The sequence below is a fragment of the Oryzias melastigma genome, linkage group LG17 (genome assembly GCF_002922805.2).
Source record: "Oryzias melastigma strain HK-1 linkage group LG17, ASM292280v2, whole genome shotgun sequence".
Taxonomy (NCBI): Eukaryota; Metazoa; Chordata; class Actinopteri; order Beloniformes; family Adrianichthyidae; genus Oryzias; species Oryzias melastigma.
The window spans coordinates 16,862,659-16,890,277 of NC_050528.1; the positions used below are offsets into that span (position 1 = coordinate 16,862,659).

General features: G+C 39.3%; 4 protein-coding genes and 1 long non-coding RNA gene across 6 annotated transcripts; 3 read left to right on the forward strand and 2 right to left on the reverse strand.

Moving 5' to 3' along the window:
* Positions 1-7,175: 7,175 nt before the first annotated feature.
* On the reverse strand, positions 7,176-10,753 carry rps28 (ribosomal protein S28). The gene is made up of 4 exons (XM_024268952.1): positions 10,597-10,753; positions 10,314-10,361; positions 7,644-7,768; positions 7,176-7,280 (listed from the first exon to the last, which is right to left on the reverse strand). The coding sequence occupies exons 1-3, from the start codon at positions 10,633-10,635 to the stop codon at positions 7,646-7,648; spliced, it is 210 nt and encodes a 69-aa protein (XP_024124720.1). The 5' UTR covers positions 10,636-10,753; the 3' UTR covers positions 7,176-7,280; positions 7,644-7,645.
* A 1,468-nt stretch (positions 10,754-12,221) lies between these two features.
* On the forward strand, positions 12,222-19,387 carry si:rp71-39b20.4 (potassium voltage-gated channel subfamily V member 2). Its single transcript, XM_024268948.2, has 4 exons — positions 12,222-13,331; positions 13,414-14,047; positions 15,066-15,191; positions 18,673-19,387. Exons 1-4 carry the CDS (start codon positions 12,805-12,807, stop codon positions 18,979-18,981), a joined length of 1,596 nt encoding a protein of 531 aa, XP_024124716.1. The 5' UTR covers positions 12,222-12,804; the 3' UTR covers positions 18,982-19,387.
* Positions 15,105-25,363, reverse strand: LOC112144427. Its single transcript, XR_002918897.1, has 3 exons — positions 25,225-25,363; positions 18,381-18,498; positions 15,105-15,239 (listed from the first exon to the last, which is right to left on the reverse strand). It is a non-coding gene; the product is annotated as an uncharacterized LOC112144427 (long non-coding RNA).
* insl3 (insulin-like 3 (Leydig cell)) lies at positions 21,383-22,242 on the forward strand. Its single transcript, XM_024268951.2, has 2 exons — positions 21,383-21,655; positions 21,794-22,242. The coding sequence occupies exons 1-2, from the start codon at positions 21,469-21,471 to the stop codon at positions 21,988-21,990; spliced, it is 384 nt and encodes a 127-aa protein (XP_024124719.1). The 5' UTR covers positions 21,383-21,468; the 3' UTR covers positions 21,991-22,242.
* Positions 24,830-27,522, forward strand: gadd45aa (growth arrest and DNA-damage-inducible, alpha, a). 2 transcript variants are annotated; one of them, XM_024268950.2, is made up of 5 exons: positions 24,830-24,949; positions 25,068-25,333; positions 25,570-25,671; positions 25,750-25,972; positions 26,785-27,522. In XM_024268950.2, exons 2-5 carry the CDS (start codon positions 25,149-25,151, stop codon positions 26,896-26,898), a joined length of 624 nt encoding a protein of 207 aa, XP_024124718.1. In that variant the 5' UTR covers positions 24,830-24,949; positions 25,068-25,148; the 3' UTR covers positions 26,899-27,522. The 2 variants fall into 2 exon arrangements, with proteins under 2 accessions (XP_024124718.1, XP_024124717.1); XM_024268949.2 differs by having other exon boundaries at positions 24,835-25,333.
* Positions 27,523-27,619: the final 97 nt, after the last annotated feature.

Here is a 27,619-nt window from a genome sequence, read left to right on the forward strand (position 1 = left end):
AAATGCTAACAGAAAAAACACTGTTAGCAACAATAGTAGACAAAAATGCTAACAGAAAAAACACTGTTAACAACAATCGTAGACAGAAATGCTAACAGAAAACACTGTTAGCAACATTCGTAGACCGAAATGCTAACAGAAAAAACACTTAACATCAAACGTGGACAAAAATGCTAACAGAAATAAACACTGTTAGCAACAATAGTAGACAAAAATGCTAACAGAAAACACTGTTAGCAACAATAGTAGACAAAAATGCTAACAGAAAACACTGTTAGCAACAATCGTAGACAGAAATGCTAACAGAAAAAACACTGTTAGCATCAATCGTAGACAGAAATGCTAACAGAGAACACTGTTAGCAATAATCGTAGACAGAAATGCTAACAGAAAAAACACTGTTAGCATCAATCGTAGACAGAAATGCTAACAGAAAAAACACTGTTAGCATCAATCGTAGACAAAAATGCTAACAGAGAACACTGTTAGCAATAATCGTAGACAGAAATGCTAACAGAAAACACTGTTAGCAACAATCGTAGACAGAAATGCTAACAGAAAAAACACTGTTAACATCAATCGTAGACAGAAATGCTAACAGAAAAAACACTGTTAGCAATGATCATAGATAGAAATGCTAACAGAAAACACTGTTAGCAACAATCGTAGACAAAAATGCTAACATAAAAACACTGTTATGTTACGGAATTAAATACTTTCATAATAAATACTTTGCTGTAAAGTCACATGGACACATTTTGACATTTTTCTATAGGACAGGAAATTCAGAGTTACACAACTCTCTAAAAAAATGTACCCGAGTCGTTAAAAAGCTTTGGCAGAATGAGGTTAAGTACACCCATGTGCTGGGTTTTCCAAAAATAATACATGGCTGGCGTGTCTTGGCCCCCCATCTCATTCTCACACTAAGTTAAGGTCACTTTCTGTGAAAGTTCATCTTTAGGAGGAAGATTTTGTCACAAGATTTCTGATCTTCTCAAAATACATGTACAAACTGTCAATCTAATGCTGGCGGATGAAAGATCTAAAGCTTGGTGAAATATTCAGCACCACAACAGGAGGGATCCTCTGAAATATCAAAAGTGAGTCATGGGAAAACTCAGAGAAGCCAATGTTTTAACTGTCCAGCACAAAGGTTAGTTATGAATGTATCATCAGCCTCCATCAGATCTGAACAGAATCACAAATCACTAAAAATGAAAAACCAAACACTTTTTCAAACAGATATTTTAACAAAATCCTGATCTATCATATTTCTTTGTGCTCTGTTAACACATGTGTTAGAGAAGAAGTATTTTTAGAAATGTGAGAACCGAAGTTCCCTAAACAGTGTTACCATGGTTCAGGAGCCCTGCTGTCATAAAAGCATTTTAAAACCCACTTGAGACCATAACAGCAGCTCGGGGATGAGCAGCATGGTGGAAGCAGGAGCTGTAAATAAATCAAACACTTTTCAGAGATGTGGGAACTTAGAGCAAATGAGACAGACGTGACGGCTAAATGATTTCTCCAGATCACAGTGACCCAGATCTGAGCAGCAGGCCTGAGAACGACTGCTTCAAGACTCCCCTGAGCAAAGCCGTGTTCCATGTCCCCCCAAAGGACTCCCTGGTGCTTCACAGCTTTTAGGCCTCATTCCCATGAACTAATTGCTCCAATGTTGAGCTTTTAAAGCGTGACGATCAAACTAAATTGCTTTTTAAAAAGCACCTTAAGATACTGAATGTATAAGATTATCCTCACAAAATTGTTCATTTCTGTTTAATGCCATTGTTATTATATTTTAATTTTTCTTGTTTGCAATTGTTTGCTCTCTTAACTGTATGTCAAATCTTTTGTTTCTGTTGGGCTCTGTTTTGTAAGCATCTGTAAGTAGGGATGTCCCGATCCGATCACGTGATCGGAACTCGGCCCGGTTGATGACTTGATCGAAATCGAACTTTGTTGTTCGATCAGGATCGGATATTTAATTTATTCTTCTTATGATCAGAGTTTTATATTCCAATCTTATTATCCATCCATCCATTTTCCTGACCGCTGTGTCCCTTTCGGGGTCGCGGGGGTGCCGGAGCCTAACCCGGCTACTGAAGGGCGAAGGTGGGGTACACCCTGGACAGGTCGCCAGGCTGTCGCAGGGCCTCAATCTTATTATTCCAGTTAAATACTCCACTAGAAGTCTGCATGTCATGAACAGATCACAAAATGTTATTCCCGGAAAACGCAGCAGAAAAAGCTCAAGCAGAAGGCTAACGTAAACAATTCAGTCAAGCTAGCTAGATGATCACAGATTCACACTTCTGGGATCAATAACTCTTTTAAAAACGCTTTAAACTGACAGCAAGTGTCTCTATTGGTTTTGCAACAATGCAGGGGTCTGCAACCTCTAACAGTGAAAGAACCATTTGGGTTTGTTTTCTACTGATCAAAACCTAGAAGGAGTTTTGATGCTCTTACTTTAGCCTTTAGGAAATTTAGATTTGCATTCATGACCATCTTTTCTTATAATATGAATTATGTCTTTTTTTGGCATGAACAAATGCAAAAATATGAAAAGAACCAACATCTCTCAAAATGCTTTTTTTTTTTAAGTTTGACAGAAATTCAAATAACTTATTTTAAAAATAAAAGACACTCTGTGCCAAACATCTCAGTGCAGCTAGTAACCAATGTTGTAAAGCATTAAATAATATGTGCTCAAAATCATAAAAGATCAAACTTTTTACCAAAGTTTTGCTTTACATATAAAATCTGTTCATTCTGGAGGTAGAGTTGATCAAACAAGACGTCTTCAGGTCAACAGGATGTAAAAACCTACATAGTTTATCATCTATGTGAACCTCAGGCATCAATTTATAAATGAAACTAATCTAAATTAAATAAATGCTAATTAAGTAATCCTTACTTTAAAAAAATACTTTTTATTTTCTTTTTTCCCCTCTTTGTCCTCAGCAGTCTTACACTGCTGGGTTTTGTTATTTTAGTTTGGGGTTTGGTAGTCTTAGTTTGCAGACTTTGTTTGTTTTCTTTAGGTAGTTTTGGTTAAGCAGTCATTATCAGGAGCTGCTGACTCAGACGGTCGACATGTCTGGGTCAGCAGGCTTCATGACTTATTCTATGTTTGTCCAAGGATCCACCATGCAGAGATAAAAGAGAACATGTGGATTTGGAGCTGCAGGTTGCAGACCCTCAGCTTAACGGGTAAAGATCTTACCTGTACTGATTTTAGAAGCACCAAAGTGCAGTAGGACCAGTATGGCATGAGAAATGAAGTCAATTGAAGCTCATGAAGAAATCCAACCTACAAGCAAAGATAAACACATAAAATAAAACCCAAACAATCAATGACTCAGGGAATCTTTGCTAAAATTCCAGCCTAGTAACTAAGCCCTTCTCTCTTAAACCAAGATGGGAAGTTAAAATATCTCTGTGCTTGCTATATCCTCATCATGAAAACTAATCAAGAACATTCGTTTACAAGTCACAAATGCTTTTATGGTGTTTGGTGAGGGGAAATGTTTGTATTGTGTATGTATTTTTACATGGTGTGTAGTCATAGTGATTGTGTGAAGGTGTTTTTTGACTTGTAAATATGATCCTTTCAGGTTAATTGGTGTTGTGAAGTAATTTCAGATCTTTCATCTGCTGCTGCTAGACTGTGTAAATGTGGAGAAAGCAGACGAGGCTGAGTGGATTCCTTCAAAAACCAGGAAGCTGGGGAAACCCAAGTTGGGCATCTAGGGGTTTGAGAAGTGACTTGACAATCCAACAGTCAGTAACTTTGTAAGATAAGATAAATATTTTTCTCTTTTTCAGGAGCTCTGTAGCAGGAGCAGATCCTCCTCCTCTATCCAAGCTTCTCCTCTGTGTCCCCTTCTCTCACACCAATACTCCTCATGTCCTCTTCTCTCCATCCATGAACCTCATCTTTGGTCTTCTCTTTCCTGCCAGCTCCAGCTTCAGCACAGTCATCAATGTAGTCTTTGAACTGTTCCAGTTTTCTTCATGCACTGAAGCTTTGATGTTGGACAGACAGTGCTCCACGCTGTTCACTTAGTGTGTCAGAATGTGCAGATGTTCCTTTCACATTCTGTCCACAGCATCCAACATAGAAACCATTTGACCCTGAGCTGCTTCTGCTCTCACATTTTCACTCTCTGCACCTGCTATTGTGTCACACAGATCCATAGCATTTCAGCAGGATTTTGAGAGTTTCATGCACAAGAGGTTTGTTCTCTAAGATTCTTCCCAAATCTTTACACTCTAGCTCTGGTTATTCAGGAACATCCATATATACATATATATGCTGCCCACTACAGGACGTGGGGCCCTCAGGCCACCTTCATGAAGTCTGTTCCTGATTGTTTGGGTAGAGACATTCACACCAGTGGCCCTCTGGAGGTCATTCTGTAGGGCACGAGCAGTGCTCAGCCTGTTCTGCCTTGCACAAAGGAGCAGGTATGGGTCCTGCTGAGGGGTTGAGGACCTTCTACGGCCCTGTCCAGCTCTCCCAGAATAACCAGCAGTCTCCTGAAATCTCCTCCATGTTCTGGAGATTGTGCTGGGAGACACATTAAACCTTCTTGCTGCAGCACGTGTGGATGTGCCATCCTGGAGAAGTTGGACAACCTGTGCAGCTTCTGTAGGGTTAAGGAATCTCCTCATACTGCCAGTAGAGATAATTATCAAGCCAAAATCAGCACGAGTGGAAAACCAGCCAAAAAAGATCAAGAGGGAGAAACTTGAAATGACCTCCACATGTAACACCAGTCCTGTTTGGAGGGTTTTCTAATTGTTGCCACTGAAGTGCACCTGTTGTTAATTCCATGAACACCAATACAGCTGAAACTGATCAACGAGGTCCTCAGCTGCTTAAGCAACCAGAAAATTATCAGACAGGTTTAATTCAACTCATGCCAGGTCCAATAAAAAAAGTGTTCCTTTAATTTTTGTGAGCAGTGTACATACGTCGCTCTCATTCCGTCCAGTTCTCTTTAATCAGGAGTGTCAAACTCAATCACACAGAGGGCAGAAATCCAAAACACACCTTAGATCACGGGACGAACAGGATAAACATTTATTGAACACTCTAAAACTACATTTTTAAAACTTTAAGGCCCAATTTTTTTAGCATAATTATGAACTAGATATATAACATTACCTGCAATAATGCTAGTATGAATGCTGTAAGCTGAATGTGGCCGCTGAAGATGCTGAAATTGATAGCCAGCTAAAATATTTGCTAAAAACCAAATTAGCCTAAAAAACAAACAAAAAAAACTTAGGTTTTCCAAAACAGCTAGGATGTTGCTGAAAAAATAGCCAAACTTCAAATTAGCCTAAAAACTAAAAAAAAAAAAGTCTAAATTAGCCAAAACAGCTAGTCAGTGGCTGAAATAATAGCTAAACTCCAAAATAGCCTAAAAAATCTTAGTAAATGCCAAAATAGTCCTAAAATCTAACAGAACGCCAATTTTTAAAACTTCAAAAATGTAATTTTTAACACGATTATGAATAAAAACAGACAGGAATATTATTCCAGAATAAATCAACTTAAACCTTAAATAACTTTCAATATTTTACTCTATTTTGTCATAATTATACAAGTTAAAAATAAGTGCAAGATAACATCAGGTTGTTAATAACAATAAAATGAAATGATCTGGAGGGCCGGATCCGGCCCCCGGGCCTTGACTTTGACTAATGACTTAAACAGTCAATGGTTAATCTTTAAAAACCTATATATTTTCCTATTACTTTTCGATTCATCTGATTTTTTACCTCGACATGCTTTACTTCCCAATTACACTTTTACAAACGTGCGCTTCACTCATCTACATATTTCCACGTAGTGGTTTTTGAGTGATTTTTTTTTAGTTTTTACTCCAAGGTTTTATGAAAAGTTGGAAACTCTGGAGTCACACTTATGGAAGTCCAACCGCCTTCCACTGAAGACAGCTCAGGAAAATCATCTTCATAAATGTGTAATCTGGACAGAGGAATCCTCTTCCTGTCTCTCTCTGTCATTTCACAGCAGACAGGTGCCAGCATGCAGTTACTCCTCAAACGTGAAGTTTCCAGGAATGAATGTGAGGCTCTTTGGTTGTCCTGGCTGCATATCTGTTGTTGCTCTTTTACCTAAAGCCTCAGGACTCTCTCTGTTTAATTGATCTAAAGATCTAGACTGCAGCCCTGCTTTGAGCCTGAACATACTCAGACTTTGAGCCGTTAAGAATTTCTGCATTGGAAACAATATGGAGACTCGTCACATAGCCTGATGTTAAACAGCTTTCCTCTGTTCTTTATCCACCACTACGATGTCTGGTTGGTTCTCCATTACCATCCTGTATGTATCTGGAAGTCCAACAGGATCTTTGCTCTCTCATTCTCTACCATTTTCTGAGGTGTTTTTCATTTTGACTTTGGGGTTTCCAGTCCATGTTCTGCACACGTTTCTGTATTTTATTCCAGCTACTTGATTGTGGTGCTCCATGTTTGCTTTCCTGGCCAGGATCCTACAGCCTGCAGTTATGTGCTGGATTGTTTCCTCTTTGCACAACCAACATGCCAGCTGTTTTGCTACCTTTTTTTAGGCTAATTTGGCATTTAACTTATATTTTCGCTGTCTATCAGTTATCAAGTTCAGCATCTTAGAGCACTAGCATCTTCAGCAGCCAAATACAGCTATCCCACTAGTATTATTGCAGTAATGCTATATATCTAGTTCATAATTATGTTAAAGTTAGTTTTAAAAATGTAGTTCAGAGTGTTCGATAAATGTTAATCCTTTCTGACCTGTGACATCAGGTGTTTTGGATTCTGGCCTCTTGTGAGATTGAGTTTGACATCCCAGGACTAGAAAATTGGTTCAACACTGCCCTCTGCTGGAGGGAATTGAGGAAAGTGTTTTTTTTATTCACTTGGCGTCATTTTCAAGTGCATAATTCAGGTTTGCATTTAATGCATTTTAAGGATGACTTAATGGAGTAAAATCTGGAGGAAAATAAATAAATAGAAGCCACAACAACAAGGTATAAAAAGTGACTTTCCTAAAGGAGTCTGCTCAGGATTGGTTGAATTAGTGTATTATGTTTATAAAGTACATTAGAAAATCTTTTATAGACCAAAGAAAAAGCAATAAAACAAGACTGCCAAAGTCAGAAACATTTTCAAACTTTATTTCAAACACGTGAACAGGAGCCGGTGAGCTGATGCATCTTGGACTTGGTGATATCAAACGTCCATCTCAGCTTCAATGGCCACTGCAAAGATGAGAAGAGATCATCACATTTCTTCAACGACACTGATCAGGCTCAACAGCACCTCCTACTGGCCGACAGGACGGATGATCTGCCACATTATTGCAGGTCTGAGGTTGAAATAAAGTGAAGCCTTTACTATTGTGAGCTTTAACTGGTCTCCAACATATGAATACAGGAAAGGCTTCTAAAACAATCTGATTCAAAACAAGCAGTTTTGATGCAAGCTTCAGAGACGTGCTGCATTTCCTGCACACAAATTTGGTTTCCTCTATTATTTATTGTGCTTGGCCACACATACAAATAACATCCACCATCTTTAAAACATTTGTCAGAGATTTCTCCAGCAGCTGATGGGACTCTCACCTCTATCGCAACCTGCGGGCTTCTCTTTCAGACTCCAGAAGTGTCAGCACATCTCCCTCTCTGACTGGGCCCTTCACGTTCCTGATGATGGAGCGGTTGCTGTCATCCATGAACTCCACACGGACCTACAGGTCAGATACAACCTCTGTCACTCAAACAAATCCACTCTGTTAGCTCAAATGAAAGGTTGAAGACTTCAGTCTGCACAGTGTTCATTTAGAATTTCCTTCAGATGCATCCACATGCTGCAGATGTTGAGTTCTGTCAGCTGATTAATGCTTATTAACACTGTGTACCTGGAATTGGCATCATATTCACGTAATGTAAACCGTCTTTGTCTTAAAAAGCCTCAAAGTTGCTTCTTGACGGTTTTCCAAAAGTCTGTTAACCTGAAGCTCCTGCCGCATATGGGAGGAGCTTCATCAAAAACGTTTTTTGAACTCGTTATGGAGGACGCGGAAATAGAGATCGGGTTTATTTTGAAGAGGTGCACGTCTCCGTGTCTGGGTTCAGATCTCCCAGTGACAGGGACCTGCCGTCGGGGGAAGGCAGTACGGCAACCCGAAAGGGTAAAAAAATCAACAGTATAAGCAGATATGGCAGTCCCTCATCTGCACACGTACCACGGATAATTATTTGAAATATTTAAATATTCCCAGTTAGTTTCAATACTACAATTAATACAAAAAAATAATGAAAGTGTAACTTTAACCTTTTCATTTAAGACTTAACTTGGACAAGGAGGGGATGTTGCATATTAATCATCATTTCTCTCAGTTTTTGTACATTTGGTCTCCAGACATGTAAATGTCATCAGAAACTACATGTTTTTACTATTTTGTTTATGTTCAAAGTTTTTTGTTTTTTTATTATTCATTTGTGTTCATTAAAAGGAAAAACAACCCTGAGTTTTGAACTCAAACATGATGGAAACAAAAGAAAAAAATGAGACAGGGACAGAAAGAAGAAAAACTTATTTTACCTGCTTCTTTTAACAAATCAATAAATCAGAGAGTAAGAAAGAAAAACAAAACGTTCTGCCTATTTAGGATACAACAGCAAAAGATCAGGAAAGAAGACATGTACAATTACAAACAAAGCAGTGCAAAATGAATTCCATCCCTCTGGGATGAGTAGATGTCATTTCTACTAGACAGATTTAAAGTTATTGATTATACTGTTTTTAAAACTTGATATTGTTGTGGCGTTTCTCACTTCTGTGCTCAATATATTCCATTTATTGACTTCATATCCTGATGTACTTTGCTCCTTTAGAAGTATTCTGTCTTTTGTTTGATAAATATTTAATGTCCTTTTAGAGTACATTTTATTTTTCTTTTCATTAAATTAGGAGGAAGGCATTTCACATTTACTCTATACGTACATTACAAAATATTAAAGTTAACAAGATCATAAAATCTTAATAATTTTAATTTTATAAATAAAGGATTAAACAGGGTAATATGTAAACTGAATTAGTATTTGTTTTATAAGTTGTACTCCAAATTTCTATACAATAGTTCAGTTATAATCAAGGAATTGTATAATGATATAGTGAGTTACTATCTAACAACCATTTTACTTTGTTCAGAACTGCAATTGCTTTTGCTATTTTGGTTTTGACGTTGTTAATGTGATTTTCAAGTTAGCTTATCTTCTATAAAAAAGTCCTAAAAATTTAACTTCTTTTGATGTCAATATTATCCATGTTTAATTGAACTGTATTGTTTGTATTTATATTACTAAAAATCATAAAATACGATTTGTCACCATTTAACGATAGAAAAGATTAAATTGTGATATAAACTAACTCAGTCTGCACCACCTCTATCATATTTTCAATATTGCCTCCTGTATAATAAAAGGTTGTGTCATCTGCAAAACAAAATGGAATTTAATATTTTGGATATTGAGCTTAAATCCTTTGTATAGATAATAAATTAGGGCCAAGGACTGACCCTTGCGGCACACCACAAGTGATACTACTTCAATTTGACTAGGAGTTGTTTACAGTTCAAAGATGTGTTAGTGTATATTTATGTTTTCAACTACTTTATATATGTTTTCTGAAATGTGTTTTATAGCTTTTCAATGATGCAATTTCAGGCTTTTGTCTGAAATTACAAAAAACTGAATGTAATATTCAGGTTTTTACTGATCCAAAAAATTATCCGACCCGTTACACACCTAGTGACAGCTGATGGGACTTTAAGTTTAACTTTACATATGTGCGTCCCACACCGAAATCCAGCTGTGGATGCTCTTAAAATACTTGCGGGAAACTCAGCAATGTGGATCTTGGCTGTAGTATTATGTGTGGCCAACAGGAATTTATGTCCATTTTCTGCTGGTCTCATAAATACGTGCAAATAATATCAGCCTTTAGAAAGACAAATGTCTGATTTATTCATTACGATTGTCTTTTTTAAATTATTATGCTCTTCATTAGAAACACCTAAGTTTAGCACAAGTTAACATAGAAATTTGAATCCAAAACTACAAACAGGAGTGCGTTTGAGCGCGTGCACACAATCAACAACTTGATTTATGACCATAAAATAACAATACATGTGACCAATCATAAATTATGAGTGATATTTGCAGGTTCGTAACCGTCTGAAATGTGATAAAGGGGATTAAAGTAGAAACAAGTACAAACAACCAGCAGACCTGTGTGCATTGTCCCTGGGAACCAGTTCTCCCGAGCACTTTGGTGACCTAAAAAGAAAACAGAGTTCGTAAGTTGACCAGATTTGAGCCTCCAATGAGAGGAGCTAAAAGAGGCTAACAGGTTAGCATTGCAGGCCTCCGCGGGACGGAGCAGGAGCTCGTTTAAAACCCAGATAACAACATTTAACTCAACGAAACTATGAACACTTGAAAGAGTAGTTTTAAACCAGACGGTACACGCGAACGAATGTCAACAATTTCCCAGACTTTCGTGTTTTCTTACTCTTGCGAGCTTGATCGGTTGCACGCGGCTGGCATCCATGTTGTTGGGTCAGACCGGAAAGGAAGTCGTTGGGTGCGCGCTCCCGTAAATACCAGAAAGGAAACGGTGGAGTTTAAACAGTTTTGATTATTTATTTATTAAACATAAAAACAACACTAACAAATTTTAGTCAAATAAACTAACGATATGTTTGATATTAAATACTCTATGTTAAAATCTAAAACATAATTTAGAGTCACATTTCCTTTTCCGGTAAAGTGGGAGATACCATTATTGCTGGGGGAGGGGGATTCACTCTTTTTTTTTTATTGAACAACGACAAACTACAGAACAAAACATGGCTTGAAATTATAGAACAGAGGTTTTTTTTACATTATTATAATCAAACAAAACGATAAAATAACAAATAATATTAATAAAAAAGGATCTGAGCAAAGTGGGGCAAACAATAAAAAAAAATCACATAACTGTACATACACAAGGGAAGGTTTTAGTTTTTCATATATTGTTTTTATTTTTGGTTCCTTAAGGAGCTTCAGTGATTCCAAGAATAACCTGAATTCGTTTATAAATATTCTAAATTTTGGGGGGGAAGGGGGATTCACTATTAGGTCCAGAAAGGAAACTGTGGTGTTTAAACAGTTTTAATTATTTATTTAGAAAACACAAAAACAACACTATCACATTTTACTTCAATAAACTAACGACGTGTTTAACATTGAATACTCTGGAGATACCATTATTGCTGGGGGAGGGGGGTTCACTCTTTAGTGTTAATTACATGAGTTTTCTGTCCTTTATGGTGTCTCTTTTATGTCCAGGAACTCCAGACAATGATTGCAGGAAAAAAACGCACGTTTAAGTCAAAACGAAAACTCTGAAATCGCAAACAGTTTTTTAAACCCCAAGTTTTAGTAATTTCTAGCGTGATTATTGTAATTTGTTTGAGTGACAATTGACTCCCATAAAAAGTCAATGGGAGAAACAATTTTCTACTTATCCCATGTGCTATCTTCCAGATGACGACATCCTTACATTGATGTGTGATTGATGTGTGGACAGGATTTATGTCTGCTACAGACACCAGAGGAGATAAAAAAAAATCATTGAAATAAAAAGTTAATCGCGCTGTCTAGCTTACTTCAATGTAAACATGTCTAGGACAGCACAAGGGTTACCCCCCACACTTACCCAGCTTTAGTGCATTTTCTGGCTTAATTATAAAAAGGCAATTACTGAATTATTAAAAAAAACATTTTGGAATATTTTCACGTTTACTAATATATTGTTTTTGTTTTTTAGGCTGTTTTGAAGTTTACCTATTTTTTCAACAACATGCTAGCTGTTTTGGCTAATTTAGGCTTTTCTTTTGAAGTTTTTTTTTGCAGTTTTGGAGTTTAGCTGAGAGCTCAGCTATATGGTAGGTTTTTTTTTTTTTGGCTAACCTGTTTTTTTTTAGGCTCATTTGGCATTTAGCTAATATTTTAGCTGGCCATCTACTTTAGTCTTTTTAGCTATTAATTTCAGCATCTTCAGCTATCAGCACTGGTATCTTCAGCAATCAAATTCAGCTTACAGCATTCACACTAGCATTATGTTAAAAAGTTACGGTTTTAAAGTTTTCAAAATTTAGTTTTAAAATGTTCAACAAATGTTTATCATGTTCGTCCCGTGACCTAAGGTGTGTTTTGGATTTTGGCCACTTGTGCGATTGAGTTTAATTGACACCCCTGCCTTTTTCACTGCTGGAACCACAGAAAGCTCAATTTGAAAAGGCTAAATAATTAAGAAACAAGCCATTAAAGACTGAGTTTAGAATACACTTAAAAACGGACAAGCACGTCTTATTCAGCAGGACAGTTTATGTTAGTGGCTTGGTTCTACAGTTGCTTTACTAGTCTGTGTTCTTCATTGGCCTCTGAGATCAGACTTAAATCACAGCACTAATCCTGGCAAACAGTATTTTTAACTTGCCTTAGGACAGAAAAAGAAGCAATTGGATTAGAGTCGAGGAGAAGAGACTGATTCCTGAACTCATGCTGCAGATCTTTCTGCTTATGGACTGAGAAACTACATTTTACTTAGCTTGAGCAAACTGAAAGTTTTTGCAGATTTTTTGTGGCACATCTGAGCCTTTTTTTTTTTTTTTTTTTTAACTCGACTTCCTCTAAACACTTCTGCTGGATTATCTTCTAAAGAGCTGCCACAATGACGACTATAAAACCCAAGTTGAGAATTCTGAAAAAGCGTCGCTCCAGTCTTTTTGCAAGTGTAAAACGGGACCTGAGCTTTTCTCAGAGCATTGAAGAAGAGGAGTCGGAGTTTCCCTTTTCCCAGGACAGCTCTGTGAAACCATGGACTTCAATGGACAACCTCGACACTCCTATTGAGGAGAAAGAGCAGAAGAAAGATACTCCAAATCCAAGGAGGTCCAACATAGTCAACCTGAATGTTGGGGGAAAGGTCTTCCACATCCCCAAGCATTTGGTGCTCCGATACCCGTCGACCAGAATCGGAGTGCTTGCTCTCTGTAACGATCCAGTGAAGCGGCTGGCACTTTGTGATGATTACAATGTCCAGAACAACGAGTTCTTCTTCGACAGAGACCCCATGTTTTTCCATTACATTTTTCACTTCTACTGTAGCAATGTGCTCTGGGTAATGGACAGTCTCTGTCCTGTCAACTTTGAGGAGGAGATGTCGTTCTGGGGGCTCAAACTGAAGGACACCCCAAGGTATGTATGTTTGAAGAAGACCTTCACGTGTTTCACTCATAGTTCTGAAAAATTCTGACTATAAAATATGATCAACTTGCAGGTGCTGTCGTATTTTGTTTGAGGAGAAAGTGGATGATATCAGGGACCAGCTGAAGGTCAACCAGGAGCTGATCGATGAGATTAAACCTCACCAAGACGGTGAAGGCTACAAGACCATGTTTCTTGGAGGCTTTCGAAAAGCCCTCTGGGACCTGATGGAGAACCCTTACTCCTCGTTGCCCGCCAAAGCCTTTGCTGTGTTTTCCAGTCTCTTTGTTCTCATCTCCATAGTCGCCATGACAATGAACACAGTCAAGGAACTTAGAGAATACAAGATTGCAGGCAAAACTTACATGGAGTGGATTGAAATTTCTTCCATTCTTTTCTTCACTTTAGAGTATTTTTTGCGTTTAGTCACCACATCCAACATTAAGCATTTTCTGCGGAGCGCCCTGAACTTTGTTGATGTGGTGGCTGTTATGCCATACTTCCTCCAGATCGTCTTTGAGACCTTCGTCATCGATGCAGAGGATGCGAGTGCACAGGAGGACCTGAAGGCCATGTCAAGAGTCAGTAAAGTCAGTAAGGTCCTCAAGGTGGTCAAGCTGATGCGCATCTTCCGCATCCTGAAACTTGCCCGTCACTCCACAGGCATGAGGGCCTTTGGTTTCACCATTCGCCAGTGCTCAGAGCAGGTACGGCCGAGAAAACTGATCCAAATACAAATCCATCCGCAAAGCTTTAGCATGTTTCCAATCAGAGGTCGACTGCCCTACCACTGCACCACAGTAGCCTAACAGCTAACTTTTCAACTTTTCAAAATATTTTTTAAAGAAACTATTTTTGGTCTAAAACAGGGTTTTTTTTTTGCTCATACTGCTTTCTTTTGGAATAAGGTGTACTGCTATAGCCCGATTGTCACCTAGTGGAAAAACTAAAACGTCCTCCAGGAGATACAAAACAATGTTTCCAATGTTAATGATCTGAACATTTTTGTTAGAACTTCTCCTTTAGAGAATCCATGTAACACTGGATGATATAGCAATCTCATTATTTCACTTTACAGTATGGGAATGTATCAGATTATTATAAATATATTCAAATCATATTGTAGATTATTAATGTATTTCTAAACAAATTTGAATAAATGTGTAAATTCAAAATTCAATTGAATTGAAAAATCGAAAGAATCAATAAAAATTGGAATTGAATCGATTCAGGCTCTTGTGAATCGGTTCTGGAAATGATAATCGATACCCAGCCTTAGTCTTGACAGAGCAGCTGTTACACTGCTGTTATGGCACAAACCCACAGCCACAAGTTGATCAGACATAAATGTGAAACCGAGCTCCTCTGGATTACAACTAAATTGATTACAGAAGAATGTCTTGTCTAACTTCATTCACCAAGATAGGCTAGTAGGGTTCAGTTTAGCTGTTCCTTTTAATGACCCACTCAAATGAAAATTGTGTTTTTGGTGTTTAAACATGGTCTTGTAGCATTTTTCTCATGATGGAAGACATATATCAATAAAATTCAGATTCAGATTGGACTTCTAAATATTTTTTAATTTGTGGTGAAAAGCTGCTACTAATAGATGTATTTACATGTGAGATTTAATTGAGATTTTGTTTGTGAATATTGCTGAACACATTTTTAAATATGTAGATATAGTATTAAAGATGAGAGTGTGGATTCTGCATGATCTTTCAGGTGTGCTGCCTGTTTCTGTTCATCGCCATGGGGATCTTCACCTTCTCTGCACTGATGCACTCTGTGGAGGTGGACCAGCCCGGGACTCCATTCAGCAGCATCCCTGATGCATGGTGGTGGGCTGCGGTGAGTATGGGACCAACGCTAACCTCTAGTGCCAATGGATGACTTTTCCTTCAAATCATCAGAGTTCTTTTACATGTTATTACTGTCATTAAAAACCATCAGCAGTGGTGTAACGGTTCAACAAAACTTAATAAAGTTGGTCACAAAACCCCTTTTAACCTCTACAAGCTGTTTTAATCACTGCTGTGCTGAACCCTGAGGACAACCAGCTCCTACAGCTGCACTCAGATTGTTCCGGATCACTTAACTTGGTTATGAACTTTGTAAGCTCTTCCTCTTAACAGCACGAAAGAGCAGATCAAGTCGGGGGGTCACTGTGTGATTAAACTGCAGTTCCTCTGTGAATCAAGGATTACATTTAGTGCTCACACTTGCTTAGAGAAGCCTCAGCAAAAGTGAACCAGTCAGCACGCATGCTGTTTTCACCTAAAGGGAGCAAAATGCTTACAGCACACGTGTCGAAGGTCAAGGCCCGGGGGCCGGATCCGGCATTTGCTATTGCTGTTGGATTTGGTCGTCAGAAAAGTCCCTAGCAACAGTTACTAGCGCTGTTAGCTCCTGTCGTTCTACAGGACACACAGAAGATATTGCTTAGTAGTACATAGACATGAACAAATGTTCAATTAAGACCAAGATGTTCTGTTTTGGCCTCATCTGATCACATGACTTTCTCCCATGACTCCTATGGATCACCCAATTAATGGTAATTGACAAACTTAAGACGGGGTTGGACATGTGCAGGTTTTAGCAGCATTTCAAACCATGACGTCTTAAGACTCGCGCAGTGGAGGTGGCCAGTTTCAATGTTATGTCAATTGAACAGACCTAATATGAATGAATGAATGAATGAATGAAATGGTTTATTTCAAGCAATCAGGTAATAATACATGAAATAGCATATCACTTAATGAATCACAAGTAGATCGTTTGAAAGGTAGTGGAAGGAAGTGAACTTATATAATCCCACCCCGACTCGACCATAACATTTTCTCTACATGAATTATCAATATCCGGTTCAGGACTTAATATCAGATATTAATGGATTCAGGTCGTGACCCGGAACATGAGGTGATCTGAAGTCCTGCAATGCTCATGAGCAAAGGGCGTGGTGCAAAGGTCTGGTAGCAGCTCGATTTGCAGGAGGGGGTGCAGCCAAAATTTAAATATCTGAAGTTTGACAGGCTGCCGCGTCGCATCTGCCAATCAGGAATTTATCTTTGGGCACGTGATGTTTTCATTGACTAGATCAGGGAGTAGAATATGAAGTCAAACCCAGCGTTTTTGTCCAGAACTTTTATCACACAACAAAAGAGGGGCGGAGCACGCAAATTTGTGGCGCGAATTGCGTTCGGTGTGAAAGCTCCTTTAGAGTATCACCAACAGTAACCGTGGAAACGGTGGTCCCAGCTCTGGTGAGATCTGTCATGGAGCCCCAGTCCGAGGGAGACTGACAGTCATGCTGAGCTTCTTCCAGCCATTTGGAGATCTATAATTTAGTATCTGGTGTCTTTGGACAGCTCTTTGGTCTTGGCCATGTTATTGGTTGGAGTCTCACTGATTTTATGAGGTGGAGAGGTGTTTTTATGTAGGTAGCCACCTCAAACAGGTGCTTCTAATTGAGGATAATGAGTTGAGTGGAGGTGGAATATTTAAAGGTGGACTAACACGTCTTTGAAGGGTCACAATTCTAGCTGACTGACAGGTGTTCAAATACTTATTTGCAGCAGTACCATAGTTATTTTGAAAATCATATAATGTGATTTCCACTTTTTTTTGGATTATGTTTCTCACAGTGGACATGCACCTAAGAGGAAAATGTCAGAGCTCTAAGTGGGAAAACATTCAAATGTATTTATTTATTTTTATTTAACCTTTATTTTACCAGGAAGTTCCATTGAGACAAGATCTATTTATCAAGAGAGATCTGTGTGAAAAGCCATTCTGGGAAGAGAAAATATACAGAAAAAAACAATAGTACTGAAATAAAAAACTAACAATATAACAATGATAGAAAGATTAAAACAGTCAGGTCAGAAGTGGCAAGTGCATATTTCTTTTAAAAGCTCAGAAAGCTTTGCTTTAAATGAGGGGTGTCAAACTCAATCGCACAAAGGGCCAAAATCCAAAACACACCTCAGGCCACGGGCCGAACAGGATACACATTTATTTAACACTCTAAAACTACATTTTAAAACTTTAAAACTGTAACTTTTTAACATAATGATGAACTAAATATATACCTAGCCTAACCAGCGATAATGCTAGGGTGAATGCTGTAAGCTGAATTTGTTTGCTGAAGATGCTGAAATTGACACTGAAGCGTATAGATGAAAACATTGAAGTTTATAGCCAAAAATGCTGAAGCTGATAGCCAGCTAAAAATATTAGCTAAATGCCATAGTAGCCTGATAAAAAAATACTTAGGTTAGCCAAAACAGCTAGCATGTAGCTGAAATTTTAGATAAACTCCAAACAGCCTAAAAAAACTATTTTAAAAAGCCTAAATTAGCCAAAACAGCTAGCATGTAGTAGGAATATTTGCTAAACTCCAAAATAGCCTAAAAAACAAATAAAAAAAGCCTTAATTAGCCAAAACATTTAGCATGTAGTTGAGATATTAGCTAAACTCCAAAACAACCTAAAAACTTAAACAAGCCCAAATTAGCCAAAACAGTTAGCATGTAGCTAAAATATTAGATAAACTTCAAACTTCGAAAATGCCAAAATAGTTCAAAAAGGTACCAGAATGCTCCATTTTTAAAACTGTAAAACCATAACGTTGTAACATAATTGTTAATAATAATAAGGCAGGAATATTCCATAATAAATCAACTTAAACCTTAAATAACTTTCAATATTTTACTCTCCATAAAAATTTATGTTGTCAAAATTATTCGAGTTAGAAATGAGCACAAGATAACATCGGACCATTAATAACAAGGATATAAAATGATTTGGAGGGCCGGATAGAATTACCCTGGGGTGCTGGATCCGGCCCCCGGGCCTTGACTTTCACAGATATAGTTAAAGTAATTCAAGTGAATTTGGTCACAAAAATGCAGAGTTTTGAATATCAGCAGGAAAGCGGAGCAGCAATAAAAGTCTGTTTTTCCTAATTCAGTGTAGAATCTGAGTGAGGAGTGAGTTATATATGCTGTTAGGAGCATATAGAAGACGGCACAGGTTTACCAAGAATGGCCTTATGGGTGAAGATTAGCCAGTGTCTCTGTCACCTGACTGAGTGAAGACCAAGAGAGCAGAGAGTCCAATTCTGTTCCTCACAGCCGGGCCCAGACAAGATTTGGTTCTGTAATAGAAACCCAGGAGTGCCGTCAATGGGAGAGGTTAAAGACAGCTCGTCATCAATCCACGGGGTGTTCAAACACTTATTCACCTCGACGTATGTGGGAAGATGTACTGGTATAAGCAAGCCTTCAGAGTGAAAATAAACCCATTTGTGTTCCTCTTCTCTGCCCTGTAGGTGAGCATCTCTACAGTTGGCTATGGAGACGTCGTCCCCATCTCCTACCTGGGCCGCTGTGTGGCGTTTGGCTGCATCTCCTTTGGGATCATCCTCAACGGCATGCCCATCTCCATTCTTTTCAACAAGTTCTCAGACTACTACGCTAAACTGAAAGAGCAGGAATACACATTTTCAAACACCGAGCGCACATTCCAGCTAAGGAAGCGTCTGCGGCGCAAGTGTGACAACTGCTTTGAACCGCCGCTGGAGGACTCGGACGATGAGATACACTACCGACCTGGTGGGAGGCAGGCCAACCAGGAGTAGGAGAAGCCAAAAAGGCCCGGAGTAATAAAGCTGTTTCACTGTCTCACCTTTGAACAAGTGGGCATGAGAGGAGAGCTTCTCTGTGGAAGTGTTGTGTTGTTAATACTCAGAAACATTCCTCTCTTTCTGCTCACGCATGTTAGCCTTCCTGTGTTAGCTTCTTGTTAGCATACCTTGTGCTAACAGCTCGCTTTCGACTCACATCTCAAGTTAGCTATAAAATAGTTAAACTATTATTTATCATGCAATTTCTCCTTGTTTGGCTTCCTTTTCCATTTAATCATTATTCAGGATGATGTAGGTCTGAACCTTTTGAATTATTTTTTCTATTTGAATTTTAGAAAAATTGTAAAATGTTCCTTAAATAAAAATGAATCATTAAATAAAAGCTTGTTGTTTTACCTAAGTGTCACTCAGGGTTACTCTTTATTATTGTTTTTTAACTATTACTAGAACAAACAATTGTAACATTTAGGACATGTGTCAAAGTCAAGGCCTGGGGGCCGAATCTGGCCCTCCAGGTAATTCTATCCGGCCCTCCAGATCATTTTATTTGATTGTTATTAATGGTCCGATTTTATCTTGCGCTCATTTCTACCTTGAATAATTTTGACAAAATATATTTTTATGGGGAAAAAATATTGAAAATTATTTAAAGTTTAAGTTGATTTATTCTGGATTAATATTCCTGCCATTTTATTATTCATGATTATGTTAAAAAGTTATGGTTTACAGTTTTAAAATTGGGATTCTGCTAGATTTTTGGACTATTTTGACATTCACTAAGATTTTTTTACACCATTTTGGAGTTTAGCTTGTATTTCAGCTACATGCTAGCTGTTTTAGCTAATTTATGCTTTTTAAAGTTGCTAGCCTGTTTTGGAGCTTGGCTAATATTTACAGGCTAGCTGTTTTGGCTAATTAAAGCTCTTTTTCAGTCTTTTTTTTGGGCTATTTTGAATTTTAGCTGTTTTGTTCAGCTACATGCTAGCTATTTTGACTAATTTAGATTTTTTAGCTAATGTTTTAGGCTATCAGCTTTAACGTTTTCAGCTAATACCACTAGCATCTTCAGCGGCCAAATTCAGCTTGGCTGCTTGGCCGCTTCACACTAGCATTATCACAGGTAATGCTGTATCTAGTTCATAAATATGTTAAAAAATTAAGATTTTAAAGTTTTAAGAATTCAGTTTTAGATTGTTCAATAAATGTTTATCCTGAGGACCTGTGGGATCTGTGACTGCTGCTCCTGTACGAGAGGAACTCAGTCATGTTCTGCTATTTTAGCAGTACAGGAACTCTGGTCAGGTGCAAAAAAATTAGGAATTACATGCTGCTTTACAGGGTGATGGCTGTATCAGAGATCCAACAGGTCTCTGCGAGGAAAACCTTTCTCCCAGTAACAGACGAATGGTCTCGTCTGCTGCTCAAACACGCCGGATCTGCACTGTCCTTGCAGGAAGAGGATGAACTTCCTGCTCTGGTATCAGGATGAAGCACAGTCTGGCTCAGCTGCCCTTGAACAGCAAACCAGAGTTTGTGGTTTTCTACAAGTTACCAACTTGGCTTGTGCTGAAAACAAGACTGATGTGAGACTGAAACACTGACGGGGAAAATGCTGCGTTTTGAAAGAGCAAACTGCAGATTTGGGTGTCCCTGTTGGGATGGGAATGAGTGGAGCTTTGCCCCTTCAGAGATAATTCACATTAATGAAAATGAAAAACAAAATAGAAATAGACCGTCTCAGTCTGGAATCTGTGCATGAGAGAAATGGTGTTAATTTGTGGCTAAAAGACATTAAGGAAGAGGCTGGAGTTTTGCTTGAGCAGGAAAAAAGATCTGATAACCTAACATCGTCATGAAGACGGAAATGTCAGAAAAGCTAAGGTTTTAGCAGTTTCAAATTTTCCATCAGTGTTGCTGTCATGAGCCTGTTTGTGTAACTGAAGCACATCTTTGCTATCATGTGGGAAGTATCCTTGACTGTGGATCTCTGCTGTCACTTGCTCTTTTAATTAGCCCCTATAATTTAAGACAGAGGCCAAAGGAAACTCACTCAAGGGAATTGTTTACCAACATTAAGGACAGCAAAACTCCAAACCCAAAAGCAAAACATTCATCTAGACACAAATATAAAATAAAAAGCACACAACTTTTGGGAGTTTTAAGATGAAAAAATTCCCAGATACTCAAGAGTTGGTCCTGGCTTTATTGATTTTGAGAACGAGCTGAGAGCGGGTCTTTATCTCTCTGACACGTTGAGCCTTGATTATTTTGGTAATAATCTCTAGATCTGGACATGCTTTTCCCTCATCAAGGCTAAATGCATCTGTGGCCTCAGCTTTTTCCAAACCACAGTAGCGGGATGGACATCCTCACTATATAAACTGGCTCCAGTTCACCCCAAACCTCAGCACACCCCGTCCCCTACAGGTGCCGCTTTACTTCCTTCCACAGAGCGTATAACCAGCTGCCCTGCTCTCTACGATGGTTGCTGCCCGCCGTTTGGTGAGTGTCCTCGTGGTGCTGGTGGCTGCAGTGTGTGCGGTTCATGCACAGGAGCGGATCAAGATGTGTGGGAGAGACCTCATCCGCCTGGCCGTGTCATACTGTGGGAACCCAAGGAACCGGAGGAGCCTCCCCGATGCAGAGCTGGACCAACACGAGGCTCTCTGTAAGCTTGATTGTTTCTCAAAAGTGTGTGCGTTTGTAAAAACATGAGTGGTGATGGCAGCTTAGCAGGACAGAGAACCAGAACCGGACAGGCTGCTGTCAGTGTCCTCCCTTCTCAGTGTCTCCTGTCTCTGCACAGGGAGCCAAGACTCCTCCAGCGTGGAGCAGCAGACTCCAGAGGTTCTCCATCTTCGGTCTGATGAGGAGAAGCCCCCCCCCAGTGTGGTTCCCCGCTGGTTCTCTCGATCCTTCCGGATAAGACGAGCTGCTAAAAAAGTGTCTGATATTTGCTGTGAGGAGGGATGCAGCATGAAGGAGCTGATTCAGTTCTGTTAACAGTCTGAACTGTGAGAATGCTGGGATGTTCTTTTTCTGAGAAATCATCTCTCAAAAACCTTCAAATAGTAATTATCATGATTTTTTTTTAATCTTCTGTTTCCATGCAGTAGAAGAGATACACACCAAATGTGACCAGATTTCATTCAGAGTTCAAACTAAGAATATGTTGTGTGGACAAATGTTGGCTTTGATTCCTTGATTCATGATTTTCCAATGAAATGTAATAAACTTTGATGATTACAAAGGCAAGTCCTCGTTCTGGATGGTGTTTGATCATTTAAGGTTAGTCTACGTCATGTGTCAAAGTCAAGGCCCAGGGGCTGAATCCGGTCCTCCGGGTAATTCTATCTGGTCCTCCAGATCATTTTATTTTATTGCTATTAATGGCCCAATGTTATCCTCCGCTTATTTCTAACTTGTATAATTTTGACAAAATATATTTTTATGGAGAGTAAAATATTGAAAGTTATTTAAGGTAAAACATTGCAACTTTTGTTGCAACTTTTCACAAAAGCTGCCACAACATCAGGAGTTTTAGGCCTCAACAATAGTAACAATCTGCTGCGAAATCCTGGAGAGTCTACAAATGACACAAGCAGCACTGAAAATCGGCGCTTTACTGTAGTTCTGTGATTTCCCTGGTTATCCATGGAGGGGCAGCACAGCTCTCCTAACACCAGCAGCAGCTTTACTGCAAGTGAATAATTCACAGGTTGGGAAAATGGCGTGCCAACACCCAATGTGGACACACCTGAGACAGGTGTTTGTTTTATTCTGAAAAGCTGAGACCCTTAAGTCTTTATGCAAAACAAACAAATCTGCTGAAATGAAACCAACCAGGAAAAAATCATGTGTTGCTCACTTCTAGTCTGACTGGCTCACAATTCATAAATGAGTTTATGTTTTATGATGTGTGCAGTTTCATGATGGCGTGTTTCGCCCTCTATTTTAATTTTAGCTACAGAAGAGCATCAACTTTGATTCATTTTTTCTGTATTATTTGTCTGTATAGATTTCTGGTCCAGTTCTAAACATATTCACAATGTCAGGCTCACTAAGACAACAATGAGAAAGATGCTTTCAGAAACTGATTATGAGTTAGCAAGTTATGATCAAGTCTCATGGGGAGAAATAAGTATCACTGCGATTTGTGGTGCGTATTTCCTGATTTGTGCGTAATTTAGGATTTGTGTGTACATAATTCCTGATTTGTAACTCATATGATACATTTTGTGCATAAGTAAAAAAAAATACTAAAAAAGAAAAAAAAAACAATTCTCACATGCACTAATTAAAATGACAACAGCTTGAAACTAATTACACAAGTAAATGTTTAAAAATCACACGAAACCTCAGTTACGCACAAATCTGAGGTCAGACTGTTTTCTCACAGATTCATCCATGAGTGATGCGTTTAAATACTACTAGAATGCTGGGTCATTAGAGTTTTCTTATGAACTTAGATATAATATGAATCATAATAACAGGGTTCCTACATGTTTCTACAAATTAACTTTAAGACATTTTAAGACCTTGCATATGAAAAATAAGACCAATTTCTCTCCCTAATTCTCAGCCCTACGGATGAAGAAAAACTAAATCCTTGTCAGTAATGGAGTAACGTAGTCAATTACAGTTTAAATTTCAGTCATCAAATTACATTTACTAGACTATGGAAAACCTTCATTACTATATTACTCACATTTTGGTGAAACCATCGGAGACGGATAAACTAAATTAGTGTAAGCAGTCAGCTCTGATCTTGTCTATTACTTAATTGAAACAAAATGGACACCAATAAAAAAATAATAGCAATTTAAAAAAGTACAGATGCACGTGTGCTAAACCAGAGTCTGAGATTGATCAAAGTAAGATTAAGAAACTATAAACATGGAAAGATTCGTAAAGCCATACGGCAACCGGAGATATTAAAATATTCTAATTTGTTATCAAGAATAACGCACGCACAAAGCCAAAGTTATGCACAAATCATGAATACTCACCCACAAATCATAAACACACACAAAAATTATAAATATACAAGCACAAATCCAAAGTAACGTACAAATCAATAATTAAGAACACACAAATCATGAATACACATGCACAAATCATAAACACACACATAAAAATCATAAATACGCACGCAAAAATTATAAACAAACACGCACAAATCCAAAGTAATGCACAAATCAATGATTAAGAACACACAAATCCAGAATACGCACACACAAATCAAGAATACACACACACAAATCCAAAGTTAAGCATAAATCAAAAATATGCACGCTTAAAACAAGAATTTGCACGCACAAATCCAGAATTACACACACATAAATCAGGGTGTTATTTCTTTTTTCGCCATAAAGCGTCACTTAAAATAGTGCTGTCCAATCAGACGCTTTATTGCACAATGCTTTAAAGTTACTCTTGATTTGTAAGAATCAAATGTCACTGAGCTTCTTTTCTCATCATTTTTTAAACCAAACCTCAGGAGTTTCCTTTTTTCCAAAGAGACTGTAAGCAGAAAAGTTGAAACTTTTAATGAATTTCAACTGATATGTTAATTTGGACAAAATAAAGGTGAGCAGGATGCTTCATAAATATTTCGTTTTCCCTGGACTGTTTTTCAGGTGAGAGTCTTCACCTCTCTGCTGCTGTCAAAGAGCAGGTGAACTCTGGTCACTCATCCGATCACTTTGACCAAATTGTTAGATTATTCCGCGGGGTCCGTGTTTTATGCCCGCGAGGCAGGTCATGCCTCGCGCCAGTTGCTTAGATCTCGCGCGTGGCTAAAGCAGCGCTCCTCAGCGAACCAATCAGAGAGCAGGATTCTGAGGGGGCGGTCCGTTGCCATGTAGCTGACCCGAGGACTCCCCCGTCCGGCCTGAGGCGGAGGAGACCCTGCAGCTCAGGCTGAAGAGTTTTCTTTTGGTAGATGAGAGCCTCTCATCAGGTCCGTCATCTAAACTTCTGTGGTGAAACTTAACGAGAGTTCCGAGTCTGAACAGAACCGAGTCACTCTGATCCGGTGAATTAACATTAAAGACTTTGTCCAACTGTCCTTCATACAGCTGCAGTTACTGTAGGAACGACCCGGGCTAAGACACGCCCACCGCCGAGAGTCTGTCCAATCACACGCCGGGCGTATTTGCATGCAGCCAATCGTCGCAGACACGCAGATGTCCCCCCTGGCTCGCATTGTCCCGACCGGTTTTAATGTGAACTTACCAGAGATATCTGTCAGTTCCGCCGCTGGGAGTTTGGTCCAGAAGAGACTTTTGGATTTGATGTTCAGAATGACGTTTGAGGAGCTAAACGGGGACTATTCTCAGGAAAGGTAAAACTAACACATTGGCTCATTTAACGTTTGTTTCCTGCCGTTTGACTGCAGGACTTTTCAGCCTAAAATGACGATAAAGACGGCGTTCTGTCTTCAGTTTGCACTAGTTTGCAGACGGCCGCGAGCGCTCTGTAGTACCTAGCTAACGCGGAGCCGGCGCGCGCTCTTCCAGGAGCTTCTCGTGTGTCGCTGTTGTGTGAGCGAGCTGACTCGGAGCTGCTGGTGTTTTGCAGAATGGACTCGGTAGCCAAAGCTTTGGAGGAAGTCCTGACCTCCGCGCTGCCGCAGGGCGCCATCACCGTCGGGGTGTACGAGGCTGCCAAGTCTCTAAACGTGTGAGTAGCCGTCCCGGGGTGTCTGCCGGAGGGGGACCGGTGTGGGACCGGCTCTGAACCTGCCGCTTCCTCCCGCAGAGACCCGGATAACGTGGTCCTGTGCGTCCTGGCCACGGACGAGGACGAGGTGAAGGATGTGGCCCTGCAGATCCACTTCACTCTCATCCAGGCTTTCTGCTGCGAGAACGACATCAACATCCTGAGAGTCAACAGCACCAGGAGGCTGGCCCAGATCCTCGCTGGAGGGGCCGGGAAGCAGAGCGGGGGGGAGCCGCTGGACCTCCACTGTGTGCTCGTCAGTGTAAGTCATGTGTCAAAGTCAAGGCCCGGGGGCCGGACCCGGCCCTCCAGATCATTTTATGTAACTGTTATTAATGGCCCGATGTTATCTTATTTCTAACTTGTATAATTTTGACAAAATATATTTTTTATAGAGAGTAAAATATTGAAAGTTATTTAAGGTATAAGTTGATTTGTTCTGCAATAATATTCCTGCCTTTTTATTTTTCACAATTATGTTAAAAAATTATGGTTTTAAAGTTTTTAAAATTGGCATTCTGCTAGCTTTTTTAGGCTATTTTGGAGTTTAGCTAATATTTCAGCTACATGCTAGCTGTTTTGGCTAACCTAAGGTTTTTTTTTTGTAACTTAAGAAAATTAGGCATTTAGCTAATATTTTAGCTGGCTATCAACTTCAGCATTTTCAGCTATTAGCTTTAGCATTTTTAGCTATCAATTTTAGCATCTTCAGCGGCCAAATTCAGCTTAAAGCATTCACACTAGCATTATCACATGCAAATTTATGTTAAAAAGTTCTGTTTTCAAAAATGTAGTTTTAGAAAGTTTAATAAATGTTCATCCTGTTCATCTAAGGTGTGTTTTGGATTTTGGTTCCCTGTGCGATTGAGTTTGACACCCCTGTGGTCATGTGAGTCGATGCTTCTGCTGGGCACATGAGTGAAACCAGCTCAAGGAGAACTTGCCTGTACTTGCCCTTCTGAGGAGGAGCACGTGACTCCTCCCTCATAGGTCTTTGGATGTGTGTGTGTGTGTGTTTGTGTGTGTGCACCGTTCCCATGCAAACACTCATCCTGTTCCTGCTGCTGCTTTCAGAGCCCACACTCCACATCGTGGAAAGACCCCGCTCTGAGCAAACTCAGCCGCTTCTGCAGAGAGAGCCGAGGCATGGATCAGTGGGTACCGATCATCAACCTGCCGGAGCGATGATCTGCTGGATCACAATGGAATCTATACAGGAAGAGTGCTGTGAACCCCATGGACACGTTGTCCTATCCAAAAGGATCAAATTCTGGAGGAAGAGAACAAAAGCAAACAGCAAGAGGAAGTCTCTGCAGAAGGAGTATTTAAAAGTTAAAAAATGAAGGGAATTTCCTCTCTGAGCAGTTCTGTTTGGAGTATCGACTGTCAGCCTTTACAAGAAGATAGCACGAGGACGGGCTCGTACTGTCTGAACGATGAGGCTTCAGTGTGAAGCTGGGCAGAGGACAGCCTGTGGACGGTGGGAGAACCAGAACATGCAGCTGTGAGGGACCGAGTGTCTGCAGAAACACTGGACCTTTTGCAGTTTCACCTTTGATTCCAGTTTCTCGTTCACGTTTCTATTTAGCCTAATTTAAAATGGGAAGGGCTGCAATGAAAACTTTGTGTGTTTAGTGTTTCATTTACCTGCTGTTTTTTGCAACAAATGAAATAGTTTCTTTGTTACAATCTAAGTTATTTTAATTCTATTTAAATGTATTTATGTTGTTTTTTTCTACCTGAGCATTTGGAGGTTCAGACGACAGAACATGTGTATGTGCTGCTGTCAATAAAGATGTTTTTGGAACCGGTTCCTCCCTCTGTTGTGGGTTGCAGGCTGAATGCTGACCTTCAGCAGCTGCAGTTGTAAAAGCTGTCACGTGCGGATCCCAGGGGTCACGCCGGCCGC